Genomic DNA, 17,366 nt, shown 5'->3' with positions numbered 1-17,366 from the left:
CTAACTCCGTTGTAATATTTTCGTTTCCTAACTCCATTGTAATATTTTCGTTTCCTTACTCCATTGTAATATTTTCGTTTCCTAACTCCATTGTAATATTTCTTATTTTCTCTAAAACACGACTTTTGTATTCTATAATCAATATTCTTACAAAAATATGTTTACTGGGTGGCGGCGAACCTATATTTATATTTGTGTAGGATGTATCTAAGTAAATCTATCAGATGTTCTAATCTATGTATATATGTGTAGGATGGATCTAAGTAAACCTATCAGATGTTCTAACCTATGTATATTTGTGTAGGATGGATCTAAGTAAACCTATCAGATGTTCTAATCTATGTATATATGTGTAGGATGGATCTAAGTAAACCTATCAGATGTTCTAACCTATGTATATTTGTGTAGGATGGATCTAAGTAAACCTATCAGATGTTCTAACCTATGTATATATGTGTAGGATGGATCTAAGTAAACATATCAGATGTTCTAACCTATGTTTATTATGTGTAGGATGGATCTAAGTAAACCTATCAGATGTTCTAACCTATGTATATATGTGTAGGATGGATCTAAGTAAACATATCAGATGTTCTAACCTATGTTTATTAGTGTAGGATGGATCTAAGTAAACCTATCAGATGTTCTAACCTATGTATATTAGTGTAGGATGGATTTAAGTAAACCTATCAGATGTTCTAACCTATGTATATTTGTGTAGGATGGATCTGAGGATCTAAGTAAACCTATCAGATGTTCTCCACCTTTCCAAAATGTTGTCTCAGAAGCAGAGTAAGTTTTGTTCGAACAAAAAAGAATTTTTAAGGGAGAGGGGGGGGGGGGGTTTACAGTGGAAACGTTTTTTGGAGATAATGAGGCCCAAAAAACACTTTTCCTAGTTTAGCGCTAGAAAGAAAAAACATCTATTACAGCTTTCTCCAAAAAGTTTGACAGTCTTTAAATAAAAGTCCATTTTGTTATATCATGCAAGGTATCGTTTAAACACTTATTTAATATACGAATATTGTAGAGTACGGGTTGACCCTCCTCAGATGACCTGTGGTGTAATGCAAGGTATATTTTATATAAATAATGTTTAATGTCTATATGGCTCTAGTTTTAGAATGGAATGTACCATGTTTTATTGTAATATATTTCTCTAGGGACCCCTACCAATATCTATGTTAATATATTTGTCTCTGGGTCCCTACAATATGCTATACTAATATATTTGTCTATGGGCCCCTGCAAGATGCTATACTAATATATTTGTCTATGGGCCCCTACAAGATGCTCTACTAATATATTTGTGTATGGGCCCCTACAAGATGCTTTACTAATATATTTTTCTATGGGCCCCTACAAGATGCTATACTAATATATTTGTCTATGGGCCCCTACAAGATGCTATACTAATATATTCGTCAATGGGCCCCTACAAGATACTATACTAATATATTTGTCTTGGGACCCCTACAAGATGATATACTAATATATTTGTCTATGGGTCCCTACTGGATGCTATACTAATATATTTGTCTATGGGTCCTTACAAGATGCTATGCTAATATATTTGTCTATGGGCCCCTACATGATGCTACACTAATCTATTTGTCTAGGGGCCCCTACAAGATTTTGCCTACAAACTGGAGGTTTCTACCGAGAATGTGACGAGTGTAATGCCTATATACCAGAAAAGGAAACAAATATCAAAATCATCAGAATCAAACAGTTTGAAAACACAACGAAATAATTCTTCACATTTTAAAATCAAATTATAACATATTTTCTCCCCTGTCTTTTTTCCCCTTTTTGTTTTACCCTGTCAGTTTTCCACTATCTGTTCCACCCTGTCAGTTTTCCCCTGTCTGTTTTCCAGTATCTGTTCACCCTGTCAGTTTTCCCCTGTCTGTTCTTTCTTGTCTGTTTTCCTGTTTCAGTTTTCCCCTGTTTTTTCTCCCTTGTCTGTTTTTTCCAGAGGGGTTTTCCCCTGTCTGTTTCCCCAATAAGTTTTCACTTCTCAGTTTCCGCTTGTCTGTGTTTTTCCTCATCTGTTTTCCCTGTGTTTTCCCCTTATGATTTAAAAGAAAGTTGAAATGGATTAGCAGGAAATTAGTTCAGAAATTCGTTTATCAATATTAGAGGAAATCATGAAACAAATGTACAGGGTTTATTAATATTAGAGGAAATCATGAAACACATGTACAGGGTTTATTAATATTAGAGGAAATCATGAAACACATGTACAGGGTTTATCAATATTAGAGGAAATCATGAAACAAATGTACAGGGTTTATCACAAAATATAAGACTTTAAAGGGACCGAACACGTTATAACAAGTGTTCCTCAATTTATGGAGTGGCATATTTGATTCACAATTTGGTTCCCTTTAACCATTGGTCTAATATAAATAAATGAAAGAGTTTTGTTTTCATAGCTTTTTCAATTGAAGTTTCCATAGGAAAGTGTCTTAAGTATTTGTGCAAGAAAATTTTCAGAATTGAAAACGGTTTCAGGCAGAAAAAACGACGATATCTTCCTAATTGTTAATCATATGAACGTTTAAGGGTACCATTGCGATTCGGACATGCCATTCTTCAAATAAAACTTTGAATATAATAAACTTTGAATTGAATTTCCCCCCTCCCCTTGTCCAACTCTTCCCCCCCCCTCATAGCTTTACGGCTTTTTACGCTTTCACATTTTTGTCTTTCCTTTGATATTTGTATTGTGGATAGAATCATAATGCTACTTATCTCACGGATACTCACGCTGATGTAAACCAGGTATAATTCATTCATTCATTCATTCATCCTTTCTTTCATTATTATTTCATTTCATCGTTATTTTCTTTTATTCATCCTTGCTTCCTTTCATGTATAATCCTTTCATTCATCCTTTCCTTTAGTCCTTTCTTTCATTCATTCTTTCATTAATATTTCCTTTCATTTATCCTTGCATTCATTTCTTTCATTTCACTAATCCATTCTTTAAGTAACCCTTTCATTAGCCATTCCTTTCATTCATCCTTGCAGCCTTTCGTCTTTTCTTTCTCTCTGTTCTTTGATTCATCCTTTCATTAGTATTTCCTTTCATTCATTCTTGCATTCATCCTTGCATCATTTGATCTTTTCTTGTATTCATCCTTTCATTTAATGATTAGTTATAACAGGGTTCAGTGTTCTCTTTTTTGTTTTAAATTAATAAGAAAAATTCTATTTTTGTCCCATTTCTAATTATTTTATCTAAAACTAAAGTTGTTTTTAGATATTTCCAATTTTCCTTTTTTCTGGAACTTTGTGTTTCAAGTTTGAATATTTACAAATACGAAAAATGTCTTTTTAAAAGACTGAGAAGAATTTCGAATTCTGGAGTTGACGTGTGTATGCTAAAAGTTTGCAGATATATAATATACTTTACAAACTTTTAAATTACATATTCAGAAACTTTCTGAAATGTTTTCATTTTAAAATTCTGAAATTTTTTTAAATAAATCTTCAACCAGAGATTCGTTTTTCGGAAACATTTAAAAGTGTAGCAAAATAAATAAAATGCGAAAAATTTGTTAAAAACAAATAATAATAATTCGTTCTATCTAAAATCCATAATATACCGTGACCACCCAGAAAGAATGAGACAACTGTACGAAATTTATTCAATCTTATTTTATAAACTCATAATTTCATTTGAGAAAGGAATTGAGTTTTTGCCACAATCTAATTTTCTAATCCCTTTATCTTTGCAACCCAATGTCATAGACTTTAGATATTTCATACTATACATTCTGTTAGATATACTAATCTAAGTTTGAAATGTCAAAAGTTTACACCACCAGAGTCTAAAACTAAAGAACGAAAAGTTTTGACTCAAATTTTAAGTTCATGGTTAAATGCCACTTCTGACTTAATTTAAACCTGAACTTTAACCGTGAGGTTAAATATTTTTCTAGAGAAAGCGTATGATATTGTCTATATTCTAGAGAAAACGTATGATATTGTCTATATTTTAGAGAAAGCGTATGATATTGTCTATATTCTAGAGAAAGCGTATGATATTGTCTATATTCTAGAGAAAACGTATGATATTGTCTATATTCTAGAGAAAGCGTATAATATTGTCTATATTCTAGAGAAAGTGTATGATATTTTCTGTATTCTAGAGAAAACGTATGATATTGTATGTATTCTAAAGAAAGCATATGATATTGTATGTATTCTAAAGAAAGCGTAAGATATTGTGTGTATTCTAGAGAAAACGTATGATATTGTATGCATTCTAAAGAAAGCGTATGATATTGTCTGTATTCCAGAGAAAGCGTATGATGTTGTCTATATTCTAGAGAAAGCGTATTATAAAGTCTATATTCTAGAGAAAGCGTATGATATTGTCTGTATTCTAGAGAAAACGTATGATATTGTCTATATTATAGAGAAAGCGTATGACATTGTCTATATTCTAGAGAAAGCGTATGATATTGTCTATGTCCGACTGAAGTTCCATTCGCCAAGACCTGAGAGTTTTGCAATCTATAAGAAAAATAGGTAATATCACATAATACAAAATGCCCTGGGATCAGTAACATTTTCCTAGTACTCTTTAGCCTAGTACACATTCACCTAGTCACATTCACATAGTACACATTCACCTAGTACACATTCACATAGTATAACATATTCACCCAGTACTCATTTACCTAGTGCTCATTCACCTAGTACTCATTCACTTAGTACTCATTCACCTAGTACTCATTCACCTAGTACACATTCACCTAGTACTTATTCACCTAGTACTTATTCACCTAGTAATTATTCACCTAGTACTCATTCACCTAGTACTCATTCACCTAGTACTCATTCACCTAGTACTCATTCACCTAGTACTCATTCACCTAGTACACATTCACCTAGTACACATTCACATAGTAATCATTTACCTAGCTCTCATTTACCTAGTACACATTCACCTAGTACACATTCGCCTAGTACTCATTCACCTTGTACTCATTCACCTAGTACTCATTCACCTAGTACACATTCACCTAGTACTCATTCACCTAGTACTCATTTACCTAGTTCACATTCACCTAGTACACATTCACCTAGTACTCATTCACCTAGTACACATTCACCTAGTACACATTCGCCTAGTACTTATTCGCCTGTATAACATTTTGCCTTTCCTTAGTAACATGTTGCCTACAAAAATTTTTGCCGACATAACATTTTACAATGGTGAACAATGGTGAATAATTTGCCAAATATATCATTTTGATAATGTAACTGTTGTTTTTTCCTACTTTAAGCTCCGGCGCCCGGCCTAGAAATTGTCTTTACCTAACCTAGCCCGAAAGAAGATGAGAGATATCATATTATTCAAAATTTAACAGGCCTCAGCGCTCGGCTCCCCCCTAGGCCATCCGACCTGCAGCGCTAGGCCCATAGATTGTCTTATCCCATCCTAACTCAACTTAATGTAAAATTGAAATTGGAAAATTATACCTTTTGAACGTTCTACCTTTTCAAGAGAAAAAAAATATGGCTTAATTTGCATATTTTTCAAATCAGTTTCGCGGGTTTTTATGTTTTAATGTTTGTACGTGTTTTAAGAAATGTGTGGTTTAGTCGAAAAACACACTCAAATGTTATAAAGGCAAACTGTTACATAGACATTGTTATACAGGCAAACTGTTATACAGGCAAAATGTTATACATAGGAATGATGTTATACAGGTGAATGTGTACTAGGCGAATGTGTACTAGGTGAAAATGCACTAGGCAAAATGTTACTGATCTAATTATACTATAATTGTTTAAATGTATTTCTTCTGTAAAACTGAAATTGTTTTGATTTAAGCCAGATTAATAAAAAAAGTCTTTTAACCTTCAGTTTAAAAATACTTTGTTACAGGAGAGAACCTTACAAAGATGATCCATACCATAACGAAGACTGGATTCCTTGGCAGTACTATAGTACAACATGTAGAGATACATACGGGTAATATATTTATCATCTAGTACTATAGTACAACATGTAGAGCTACATACGGGTAATATATTTATTATCTATTACTATAGTACACCATGTAGAGATACATACGGGTAATATATTTATTATCTAGTACTATAGTACACCATTTAGAGATACATACGGGTAATATATTTATTATCTAGTACTATAGTACAACATGTAGAGATACATACGGGTAATATATTTATTATCTAGTACTATAGTACAACATGTAGAGATACATACGGGTAGTATATTTATTATCTAGACTATAGTACAACATGTAGAGCTACATACGGGTAATATATTTATTATCTAGTACTATAGTACAACATGTAGAGATACATACGGGTAATATATTCATTATCCAGTAGAACTACAACATCAAATCAATAAAAATTTCTTTAAAGTCGTCTTTATATATAGCTCGTGTTTTTGCTGTATGTAAATGTCAATATTCAGCTAGTCATTCTGTACTCATGAATTTAGTTTTGTATTCCTTTGAATATGAGTAATGAATATAATCTTATTATTGATTCCATTACCATTCCTTTCATTAATTCACTTCTTCATCAATTCAATAATTTACTTTTTCATTTATTCATTAATTTACTTTCTCATCTATTCAATAATTTACTTCTTCATTTATTCATTAATTTACTTCTTTATTTTTTCATTAAGTTACTTCTTCATCTATACATTAATTTAACTTTCTCATCTATTCATTAATTTAACTTTTTCATCTATTCATTAATTTTACTTCTTTATTAATTCATTAATTTACTTCTTCATCAATTCATTAATTTTCCTCTTAAAATATATTTGTGCATATTTAGGGTGCCAGAATCTCTTTCTATTATACAGCCTAGAGATGGAAAAACAAAGGTACAGGTTTAGAACATTTTTAAAGTTCAAACAATTACCTTCTAATGTATTTTATTATTATGTATGTGTTTATGTATTACATCATACATAGTTACATCATAGTTACATGCCTCATTCACAACAGTAACCTCAAAACCTTACTCTGGGCAAAAATGATGGAGATATCCTTGTTTTCTATCTGTTTCTCTATAAAAGTAACTTGAGGATTTTTGCACTGCAGTAGAACCAAGATAAATTAACTTCCTTATAATTACTCAAATTAAGATTTCGGGGTTACCGTTCTTCACTAAATAAATGGAGTCACACTGGAATAAACGTAAAGTTAATTTTAAAAATTAAAATTATAACTATCGAAAGTGTTCACAATTTGTTTAGAGGCCGAATTTAAAGAATTTGAGCCGCGTCTCAGATTTGAGACGCGGCTCAAACATGGTTGGTTCCACTTGAAATTTTATTCATTTTTTCGAGATTTGAGCCTGAGTCGACCCTAAATTGTAAGCGGTGTTTAGTGGTTCAGTGGCGTCGTTAAAATTCTTTAAATTCGGCCCCAGAAAGGACTTTATTTATCCCGAAAAAGAAATAGTCTTGAAAACTTTATATAACTTTAGAATATGAAGATCTGACAATTTCATAATTCGCAAACTATGAATTTATAATCTTTACAATTTTACATTATGATTTTGTGACCTTGTAGAGTAGTTAGAAATAAAATAGTTCAATTGTATGATTCATGAAATATAGTTTTATTTGTACACTAAGCTAAGCTAGTGGGATCAGGGGTCAATATAATTCCTTTTTCAATCCCATTTGGGATTGACAAATTTGGAAGAAATGGGGGCAAATTCTTTAATTGGGGGCAAATTTTATTAAATGATAATTTAAAAAAAATTGGGGGCAATGTACTTTGATGTTTATTTACTTTGGTTTTATACGTCAAAGTGAATGGATACTATTAACTTTGATGTTTATTTACTTTGGTTTTATACGTCAAAGTGAATAGATACTATTAACTTTGATGTTTATTTACTCTGGTTGTAAGTCAAAGTGAATAGATCCTATTCGCTTTGATGTTTATTTACTTTGGTTTTATACGTCAAAGTGAATAGATACTATTAACTTTGATGTTTATTTACTCTGGTTGTACGTCAAAGTGAATAGATACTATTCACTTTGATGTTTATTTACTCTGGTTTTACGTAAAATGTTTAAGGTTATGGAAGACCGAGCTCTGTGTACAAGTGAGTACTCAGATATCTCTCCTCTAACTGGAGGTAAATAAACCATTAAAAAATTATTTAAAATTTTAAAAATACTAAAGTTTTAACAAAAATTTAGGATATTTTGAAAGTTCTTCACAGATTTATATATTTATTTTTACTTGTCTGTTAACAATTTTCTTTTTTTTCCACCTAAAATTATAAAAATTCGCGGCGGTACTTGTAATTAAAAGAAATCGTCAAGACGGCATTAATTTCGATATTTACTGGTTATCACTTAAATGTGTAAACGTAAAGTGAACCCCTTAAAACTGTAGAAGAGGAACAAGAAGAGTGCAGTGTACACAGACCAATTTCAATTAATAATTTAATTTCCAAAGTGTTGGTAAAACTATTTGCTTATATAAAACCTCATTACATTAGATTGCTTAAATGTCGTCTTCCTATTCCACAGTTTTATTGCTTTTCTTTATTAATCTATTGATCTTCCGTTTAATATCGTCTTTATTTTCGTTGCCACAAACTCTGATTTTTAAGTCCCTATATCTTTGCAACCTGGTGGTGAATACCTTTAATAGGTCGTTCTAAGAATATTAAATCCAACAGAATTCATGGTTTGAAATATCTAAGCTCTACGACCTTGAATGGCAAAGATACAGGAGTTGGAAAATCAGAGTTTGTGGCAAAGACTCAATTCCTTTATTATTGGACCACTGTATGTAAGAAATGAAATGTTAATTTCAGATTATTTTCAGGAAATGTTGCCTTCTCTACGCTGGAAGGACGACCTTCAGCTTTTTATTTTGATATCACACCAGAGCTTCAACAGTGGGTTTCAGCCACAGATATCAGGTATATTTCTAGATATCAGGTATATTTCTAGATATCAGGTAGATTTCTAGATATCAGGTATATTTCTAGATATCAGGTATATTTCTAGATATCAGGTATATTTCTAAATATTAAATCCAATAAACTTATAAATTTAGCCATAAATTATATATTTAAGAATAGATATTTATAATTACAGACAATGTTTTAAACAAAAATTTAATTTGAAAAGTTTTACAAAATTAGATTTCGAAACTTCGAAGCTCCTGCCTGTCAGAGAGAGGGTTGGTTTCCTTTAAATATGATTTTTAAAAAAACTTAAAAACAATTTCATTGCTCATTACACGATCCAAATCACAACCAATTTTAGTAAATTGTAGAAATTCTTTCCTTTCTACTCTTAATAAACTTGTTGGGACTTTCCTAGGAAATGGGAAAATTATTTGAAAATACAGAACAGCGTTGGAAACTTATAAATGCGGTTCAAATTGAACCAGATCAAGTTCAAATAAAGTTCATGTTCAGAAGATCATGAAAGAGGAAATTAAAGTTTCAAGATCCAAAATGGAGGTTAGAAAAAGTTTGACTTAAAGCAGCACCAACCAATGAGATCACTAAATTAGATTACAAAAGAAGTAGGTTCATCAGTCCTACCTTCTTTATCAGTTAACTAACTCACACCGGACTAACCAGAGTGAGCAGCATTCGGTTTCTTCTATTTGAAATCAAACGTGTTTTGGTCTTTAATTCAATAATCATTTACTTCACGGATTTGTTTCTTTTATACATTTTTATTCAAAATGCATATGCCAACAAAAAAGTATTTAAGAAGAAAGGCTAACAAATTGTGTTTAATGGGTCAAATTGTGATCGAAAGTCACAGCTTTCTGGAATATTGACAGAACCGCGCGGTAAATCCACGTGACCTTGCTCTATTATAAATTTCCATCGTTAGCTTCTAATTCATTCAAAAGTACTCCATGTGAGATAGAACTGAAAGTGGATTTTAAAAAGTATACTTTCATCAAGGATGAAAAAATTTATCTTTTAAAAATCGTAAAAGATTTATTATTTTCTGTGATAGCCAGAAAGTAAATAACAATATTTATTTAATTTAAAAACAGCTTCCAAACAAAATGACAACCGGTTCTGTGAATAGATTAAAGATAACTCTGTCATTCTTAATCAGTCAAGGTTTAAAGAGTATCGTTGGCTATCGGATTAGCTACTTGAAATTATTTCTACTAACCCTTCACGAAAATAAAATTTAAATTTTTAGAATTTCCCTTCGACGCTTGAACACTTTCGGAGACGAGGTGTTTGCAGACTCTAAGGTGTTGCAGTCCTATTACTACGGTATTACACATTTCACCGTGGGCGGAAGGTGTCAGTGTAACGGGCACAGTAACGTCTGCATACCAGACCCAGAGGTGAAAAATACATTTTTGAAATATTTTTGAGATATTTTCCATAGCATGTTCTATTGTGTACAAGTACTGTACACGACCGATCAGCAAACATCTGCATTCAGGGATATTTAAGGATCCTTTGGATATGGAACACAAAATCTTCAAAAAAACAATTCATAAATGTTATGTTTCATGTTTAAAATTGGAGTATTTCTTTAAAAGTTGTAAAACTTAACATCTGAATGGGTATTATGTTTAACAAGTGGCCGTGAGATGGCACTCTAAAAACCTTTCGTAAAAACGTAGCATGTCGTGCCGGGTCAACTTAGGCCTACAGTACCTAGCCCACCCTGTGAAAGGAGATAAGCAGTCTGTGTAGTCTGTGGGATGATCCTCTATGTAATGTACTGTATAGGATGGGGTTGTAATGTACTCTATGAACTGAATAGGATAGTGGTATAATGTACGCTATGTACTGTATAGGATGGAGGTATGATGTGCCTATGCCAGCATGGGACGGATGGTAAGAACTGTGACTCCTGTTTGCCAGATCACTGGGATAGACCCTGGAGAAGAGCAACTGCTGAAAATGCATGGGAATGCAAACGTAAGAATCTTTTTCTAAATAATTATTATTATTATCAGCGTTATCCCCAATTAAATTATTTTCTAAAAAATGTATTAAGTATCATTATCCACCGTATAATCTCTATTATGTCTATTTTCCAATTTTTCAAAACTCTTTAATATCATTTATTATTATACACTTAATTGTCTAATAAATAAATGTTGATAACATTATAATTAGCCTTTAATTTTTGGATCTTATAAAATGTACATTTTTCTATATAATTGTTATATACATTCATATTTTATATATAGTTATACGCATAAGTTCGTTTTCCATATATTTTGTTAACGTTTATTTCAAATAGGCATTTGACTTTTGGATTTTAATAAATATCCATTTTTCTATTTTATTATTACACAAGTTGTAGTGCCCGGCGTTGCCCTTGGAATTAAAAAAATGAAGAAGAAAATAAATAGATTTTTTAGCCTATGATACCCCTCGGGTACCCATGGGTTTCATAAAAAAATCATAAATATTTACATGTATATGTAACTAGCTAAATTGCCGGCTCGGCGTTGCCCGTGTAGAAAAAAATTGAATTTTGAAAGAAAAAAAAACTAGATTTTCGAGTTTTTTTAGCCGCGGGCCCCCATGGATTATCTCAAAAAATGTCATCCCATTCGGTCCAGCTGTTTTGCCAGCTATAGCTATCGTATATACAAACACCGATATATGAGCAAAGAGAATTATTATATGGATGATCGAAGAGCTTTATTATATAGAAGATGATTTGTATATATGTATTGTTCTTGTAGTATATATTCATCATTTATATTGTCTAAAGCAAAATTACATTAAACAATACAGAAGTTTACAATTTAATACTAATACTCTTTTCTCTGGATATATCGCTATTATGATTGACAGGGTTTGCGAAAAATATGTGCCATACAAGACCTTAAACAGGGGTGGATACAGGATTTAAGTTAGGGGGGTGCTAGATTTATTTCGGAACAAAAATTTTTTTTTGACTTTCTTGTTTTGCACTAGGTTTTCTTTCCCTTAAGTGCTATTGAGAAGCTATTCTGAAATCTCAAGGGGGCTATGCCCCCCCTGAATCTGTGAATGGGGTGCGAAGATCCTGCCGCCCCCTCCATGTATCCACCCTTAACTTTAAGCATGAGTATAGTTTAGTTATTCAGAGGTGGTTTTCAGAAATGGAGTCTCTTGGTCCCAGTCTAGTGTTTTTCGTTTTCTTATATATTTCTTAATTATTATGTTCCTTCGGATTCTTCTAATTAATGTGTTCCTTCGGATTCTTCTAATTAATGTGTTCCTTCTTTCACCTTGTTTATGAAGCCTCAATAAAGTAAAATATCATTTACTATTTAAATTGTGAACATTTTCTCTTTGCATACATTGTAAAACAAAACTAAAAAATTCGTGGATTTTTAAATTTAATAAAAAATCGAATTTTGTTAGAGGCAAAGTTTTGAAATTTTGATCATTCATAAACCTTTTTTGGGGTCATGTGAGGTCCCACACAAAATTAAGGACCGATCGGTTCACCCGTTTTGACGTTTATTGGACACAAATATCCTGACAGACATACAAACAATGTAAATATATATCTCCAGTAGCGCAACTAGCACTTTCGTGAAAGGGGGGGGGGTAAAATAAAATTTTGAAGGGCTGGGGTAGGGTGTACAAAAAACCGCTGCAATTTCAGGATTTGAAGTAAAAAAAAAACAAAAAAAACATCATTTTTTAATTGCTGAATGGTTGGCTCTGTGCTCAATAATATACCAAATTCTTAAAATATCCATGACTTGTTTTTGTGTTTAAACAAATTTTCTTCCAACAGCTTAAAAAATAAAGATACTATTAAATTAAACATGTGCACGAAGCGCTAAAATTCGGTTCTTCTAATGTCTTTCATGTATTTATTAGTGTCTGTTAGTCACTGGCTTAGTCATATTCACTATATATTCACTTTTACAGTCTACAGCAATTTTTGTGTAATTCATCCACTAGTCATATTTGTCCACTTTACACTATACTATACTATGTATATGTTCCTTATTCGTAGGTCCATGCAGTCCTAAGTATTCCTGGCAGTATTTGACTATATATATTTCGTCTGTCTATAAGCCATAATAGTCTTTCTGATTGAAGTTAGTTTCAGGGCCCACTAGTGAGCACTGAGTTTCAGGGCCCACTAGTGAGCACTGAGTTTCAGGGCCCACTAGTGAGTACTGAGTTTCAGGGCCCACTAGTGAGCACTGAGTTTCAGGGCCCACTGGGCAGGTAAAAGTTGGGTATTTGGACTTGGGCAATAACAAAACCAGGGGAGGGGTGAATCCATTCTGTAGATTAAACAATTTTAAGACTTCACAATATAGTTTTTTTTCTAACTAAAACAAAAAGAATAAAGGTTCATGAAAGTGTAAATTTTTTAAAGAGATTTCTGTTCACTTTCAATTTCACTCATTTTTTATTTAACCCCTTACGTGAAACTCAGTTGTGGAGTTGTGTTTCGTCATTAAAGGCCGAAGAACATAGAGTACATTTATATTAATTGTTCTATATTCGGCATTCAAATCTCCCTTTTTATCCGCGCGTTAAAGTCTTTATAACATTTGCTTCAAGGGACTACCTAGTTTCAAGTGAGATATATGTCTGGTTCACAATGTAGTTTCTCTTGAGTAACATTGCAGATTTATGAAGCAGAGGGAAAAAGGAAATTGGTAGAATTTAACACTTTTCTGTAGATTTACAGCGATAAACAGAAAAAAATGGAATAGAAAACGACAGCAATAATTTATTGTAATTAATGTTGTTACAAATCTTATTACTAGACACTTATTAAATCATTAACCTAGTAAAATGGGTCTGTATACATTGTACTATTGCTGTGTCTCATGTTTTAAAGTTATAACTTGAGTAAAAAATTCGTCTTCCTATTTCAGAGTTTTCTGTTTATCATTGTATGTTTAAAGGGTACCTTTGTGAATTGGGCACAGTTCCTTAATTTAATTATAGATTTTTCATTGAGTTCATTGGAAACTAAATGTTTTAAAATTTTGGAATTTTTAGATTAAACTTTCACAAGTTTGCAATATTTTCACCAAGTTTTCGGGAATGGGGAAAAGTAGGGAAAAAGAAAAAAAAGACTAAAAAGGAAAAACATGAAGAAAACAATAAACAAATTATAAGTGGAATATTTCAATTTTCTAATCTTTAAAATGTTTCGAAGTTTGAAGTTTTGTGAAAATATGATAATTTTCTCGTAATAATGGAGACACCGCAATGCAGGGAAATATGCTAGGGGAGGAGGGGGGGGGGAGTTATTGAAGGGAATAATAATGGGATGAATATATGTGTAAGGGCTAAGGAAGGAAAAAGTGAGAAAAGATAAACATCACGGGCAGCCGTAGTACATTTGAATTTCCGAGCCGGGTCAACCTTTCCGGTACCAGTTTGTACTGTACCTAGCTCTATGGACAGGACTAGCCGGTGAAACAAGGTTGACGCGGTCAGACTTTATGCTTTATATAGGTTCAATTTACTTTTACTGAAGGGGCAGAGGTGCGTCCGATACCCTTTACTTGTTCAAGAATAAATGAGATATCAAAATTCTTAGAAAATAGATTTTTTTCCATTTAGGGTCACTTAGAATTTTGTTGAAAGTTTTTTTGAATCATTTTGAAGAAAAAAGTTTAGTTTTTGGTTTAATTTTAGATTATTTTTCAAGATGAAAATGTAAACATCTCTCTCATCCTTCATCTTCTTAACTAATCCCATTCCTAGATCTTTATCTAGACTTTGCAGCTAAACTTTTCCAAGAGAAAACATTGTAAAACCAGCTTCAGATAATCAAACCAACCAACCATACAACCATTTAACCATCCATCCCTCCAACTATCCAACCATCCAACCATCCAACCCTCCAACCATCCAACCGTCCAACCATACAACCCTCCAACCATTCAACCCTCCAACCATCTAACCATTTAACCAAACAACGATACAACCATCCAACCATAAAACCATACAACCAACCAACCATACAACCAACCAACCAAGTTTGCAGCCATAAAATCTCACAACTACAAATTATTTAATGAACCATAAAATTATTCAGCCAAATAAACAAAGAACTCATTTCATCCAACATTCAGTTATCCATTAATCAAATTCTAACAAATATTTAACCAACTGAGATATCCAATCATTCAGCAAGAACCCAATCCATCCAACCAATCAGCAATCCAAGAGACAAACTAACCATCCAACCAACAAACCAATCAGTCATCCAAGAGACAAACTAACCATCCAACCAGTCAGTCAAGCGACAAAACAATCATCCAACCACCAAGAAATGTCAAAATGAACCCAGATTACAAATTGAATTGAAATCATCATAACTCCTGAATCTTCTATAAATCCAAGTTCAACAAGATAATCTAAAGAAAGAATGTATGGATAAATAAACTGAATAAAATGAGGATGATCAGAGGAAAGACCATAATAGTTCTGGCCATTATACAATACTCAGGGATAAATCAGATTGGCAGATATTTAATTAGTTATAGTTTAATATCGTTTATAGTTTAATGCTATACAGTTTTTACAACAACAACAAAAGTTTTTACAACCAGTAGCTTGAAAATCAACTAAAATGGCATTTTGTTTTAAAATGGAATATTGAAAATCTATTTAATAGTGGTCGTCCATCCATTCCACAGTTTTCTGAATCCCGCTGTATGATCTGCCCTATTTGATTATATTATTGTAAAGTTGTAGTATCTGGCCAGGGCGCTGGTAAGCAGTATCTCCAGCTAACAGAGGGAGACTGGGATGGGAAAACTCCTTGGTTTACTGGCTCCTGTAGGATTTTTATATCATATAATAAAGATCTTTGCTCATACATGTGTATATATATTTACAAGGCTTTCAGGGTGCTTTTTATACATCTTCTATTTCAATTGTGATTATTTTCTCTTTTTATGCATTTTAAAATAAAAACAAAACAAAAGTTTGCGGGAAAATCGTGGATTTTCACAATCTTCAAAAGTCGAATTTTGTTAGAGGGAAAAATTTGAAAATTCAATCATCCATAAAACTATCTTGGGGTCACGTGAGGTCCGACAAAAAATTTGGGCCCGTTCGGTACAGCCGTTTTGACGTTTATTGGATACTAATAGATAAACAGACAAACAAACAGAATATAAATATGTAAGCTATAGCTGGCCAAAATGCTGGACCAAATCGGCTGATTTTTTTTAGGGAACCCAGGTGTATCTCGGGAGTAACATAGTAAAAAAAATCAATTAATTTTTCAAGAATAGAATTTTTTTCTAATTTTAAAAAAAATTCTTAAAAATTTCACTGGCAACGCCGGGCACTTCACCTAAAAATTTAAATATACATGTACATTTTAATATAAATATAAATATACATATACGTTTTAATATACATATAAATATACATATACATTTTAATATACATATAAATATACATATGCATTTTAATATACATATAAATATTCATATGCATTTTAATATACATATAAATATACATATACATTTTAATATACATATAAATATACATATGCATTTTAATATACATATAAATATACATATACATTTTAATATACATATAAATATACATTTACATATACATACATGTTTGTTTAGCTTGTGACTGTAATGGGTGGAGTACTAGATGCAGGTTTAATGAGCAACTCTATACTCAGACTGGGAGTGGAGGGGAGTGCATGGAGTGCTCTGGAAACAGGTCACTAATATTAATTAATATTTCTATATAAAGGGATGGTAAACAATTATTATTATAATTCAGGGGTCCATATAATTCCTTTTTCAATCCCATTTGGGATTGACAAATATAAAAGAAATGGGGGCAAATTTTTTTTGGGCAAATGTGTTAGTGGAATTTAAAATGTTTTTTTTTAATTGGGGGCATTTTTTTCAAATTGGGGGCAATGCATATGGGGGCAAACGTGTTAGTGGAATTTGAAAATGTTTTTTTAACTGGGGGCATTTTTTTTACAATTCCCATTTTTTTTAAGTCGGGGGCAAAAAATTATTTTGGGATCGAGAAAATCAGCTATTTTGGGAATTATATGGACCCCTGTTATAATTCGATGTGAAGGGATGGGCCACACTGTGAGAGATGTCTACCCTATCACTATATATCTCCTGTAAAAGATGTCCAAGGCCGTCAACCCTGTGAATCCTGTGATTGCAACCCAGAAGGTATTTATACAGGGTGTCCTAGTAAACATGGAAATTATGAGGAGTGCTCCAGTAAATATATAGAATTATACATAGTCTCATGGTAAATATTCTTTGATCTCTGATTTTTGAAGTAAGAAAAAAGGTCGTAAATTACAAAATTTGGCCAAATTTTATTGCATCTTTAAA

The 17,366-nt window shown here is 32.1% G+C and overlaps 1 protein-coding gene across 1 annotated transcript in view; it reads left to right on the top strand.

The window, feature by feature from the left end:
* Positions 1 to 17,366, top strand: part of LOC111695941 (laminin subunit gamma-1) — a 34,318-nt gene that overhangs the window by 3,617 nt on the left and 13,335 nt on the right. Inside the window, exons 3-15 of the mRNA XM_023465419.1 lie at positions 722 to 792; positions 1,031 to 1,074; positions 1,620 to 1,699; positions 2,740 to 2,787; positions 4,283 to 4,542; positions 5,909 to 5,995; positions 6,844 to 6,892; positions 8,103 to 8,163; positions 8,865 to 8,961; positions 10,220 to 10,370; positions 10,833 to 10,956; positions 16,620 to 16,719; positions 17,095 to 17,198. Of these exons, the coding sequence (XP_023321187.1) occupies positions 722 to 792; positions 1,031 to 1,074; positions 1,620 to 1,699; positions 2,740 to 2,787; positions 4,283 to 4,542; positions 5,909 to 5,995; positions 6,844 to 6,892; positions 8,103 to 8,163; positions 8,865 to 8,961; positions 10,220 to 10,370; positions 10,833 to 10,956; positions 16,620 to 16,719; positions 17,095 to 17,198 (1,276 nt within the window). The remainder of the gene's footprint in view (positions 1 to 721; positions 793 to 1,030; positions 1,075 to 1,619; positions 1,700 to 2,739; positions 2,788 to 4,282; positions 4,543 to 5,908; positions 5,996 to 6,843; positions 6,893 to 8,102; positions 8,164 to 8,864; positions 8,962 to 10,219; positions 10,371 to 10,832; positions 10,957 to 16,619; positions 16,720 to 17,094; positions 17,199 to 17,366) is intronic.

Source organism: Eurytemora carolleeae, unplaced genomic scaffold (assembly GCF_000591075.1).
Source record: "Eurytemora carolleeae unplaced genomic scaffold, Eaff_2.0 scaffold162, whole genome shotgun sequence".
NCBI lineage: Eukaryota > Metazoa > Arthropoda > Copepoda > Calanoida > Temoridae > Eurytemora > Eurytemora carolleeae.
Note: the sequence above shows the minus strand (reverse complement) of the source record. Positions and strands in the feature narration are given on the sequence as shown.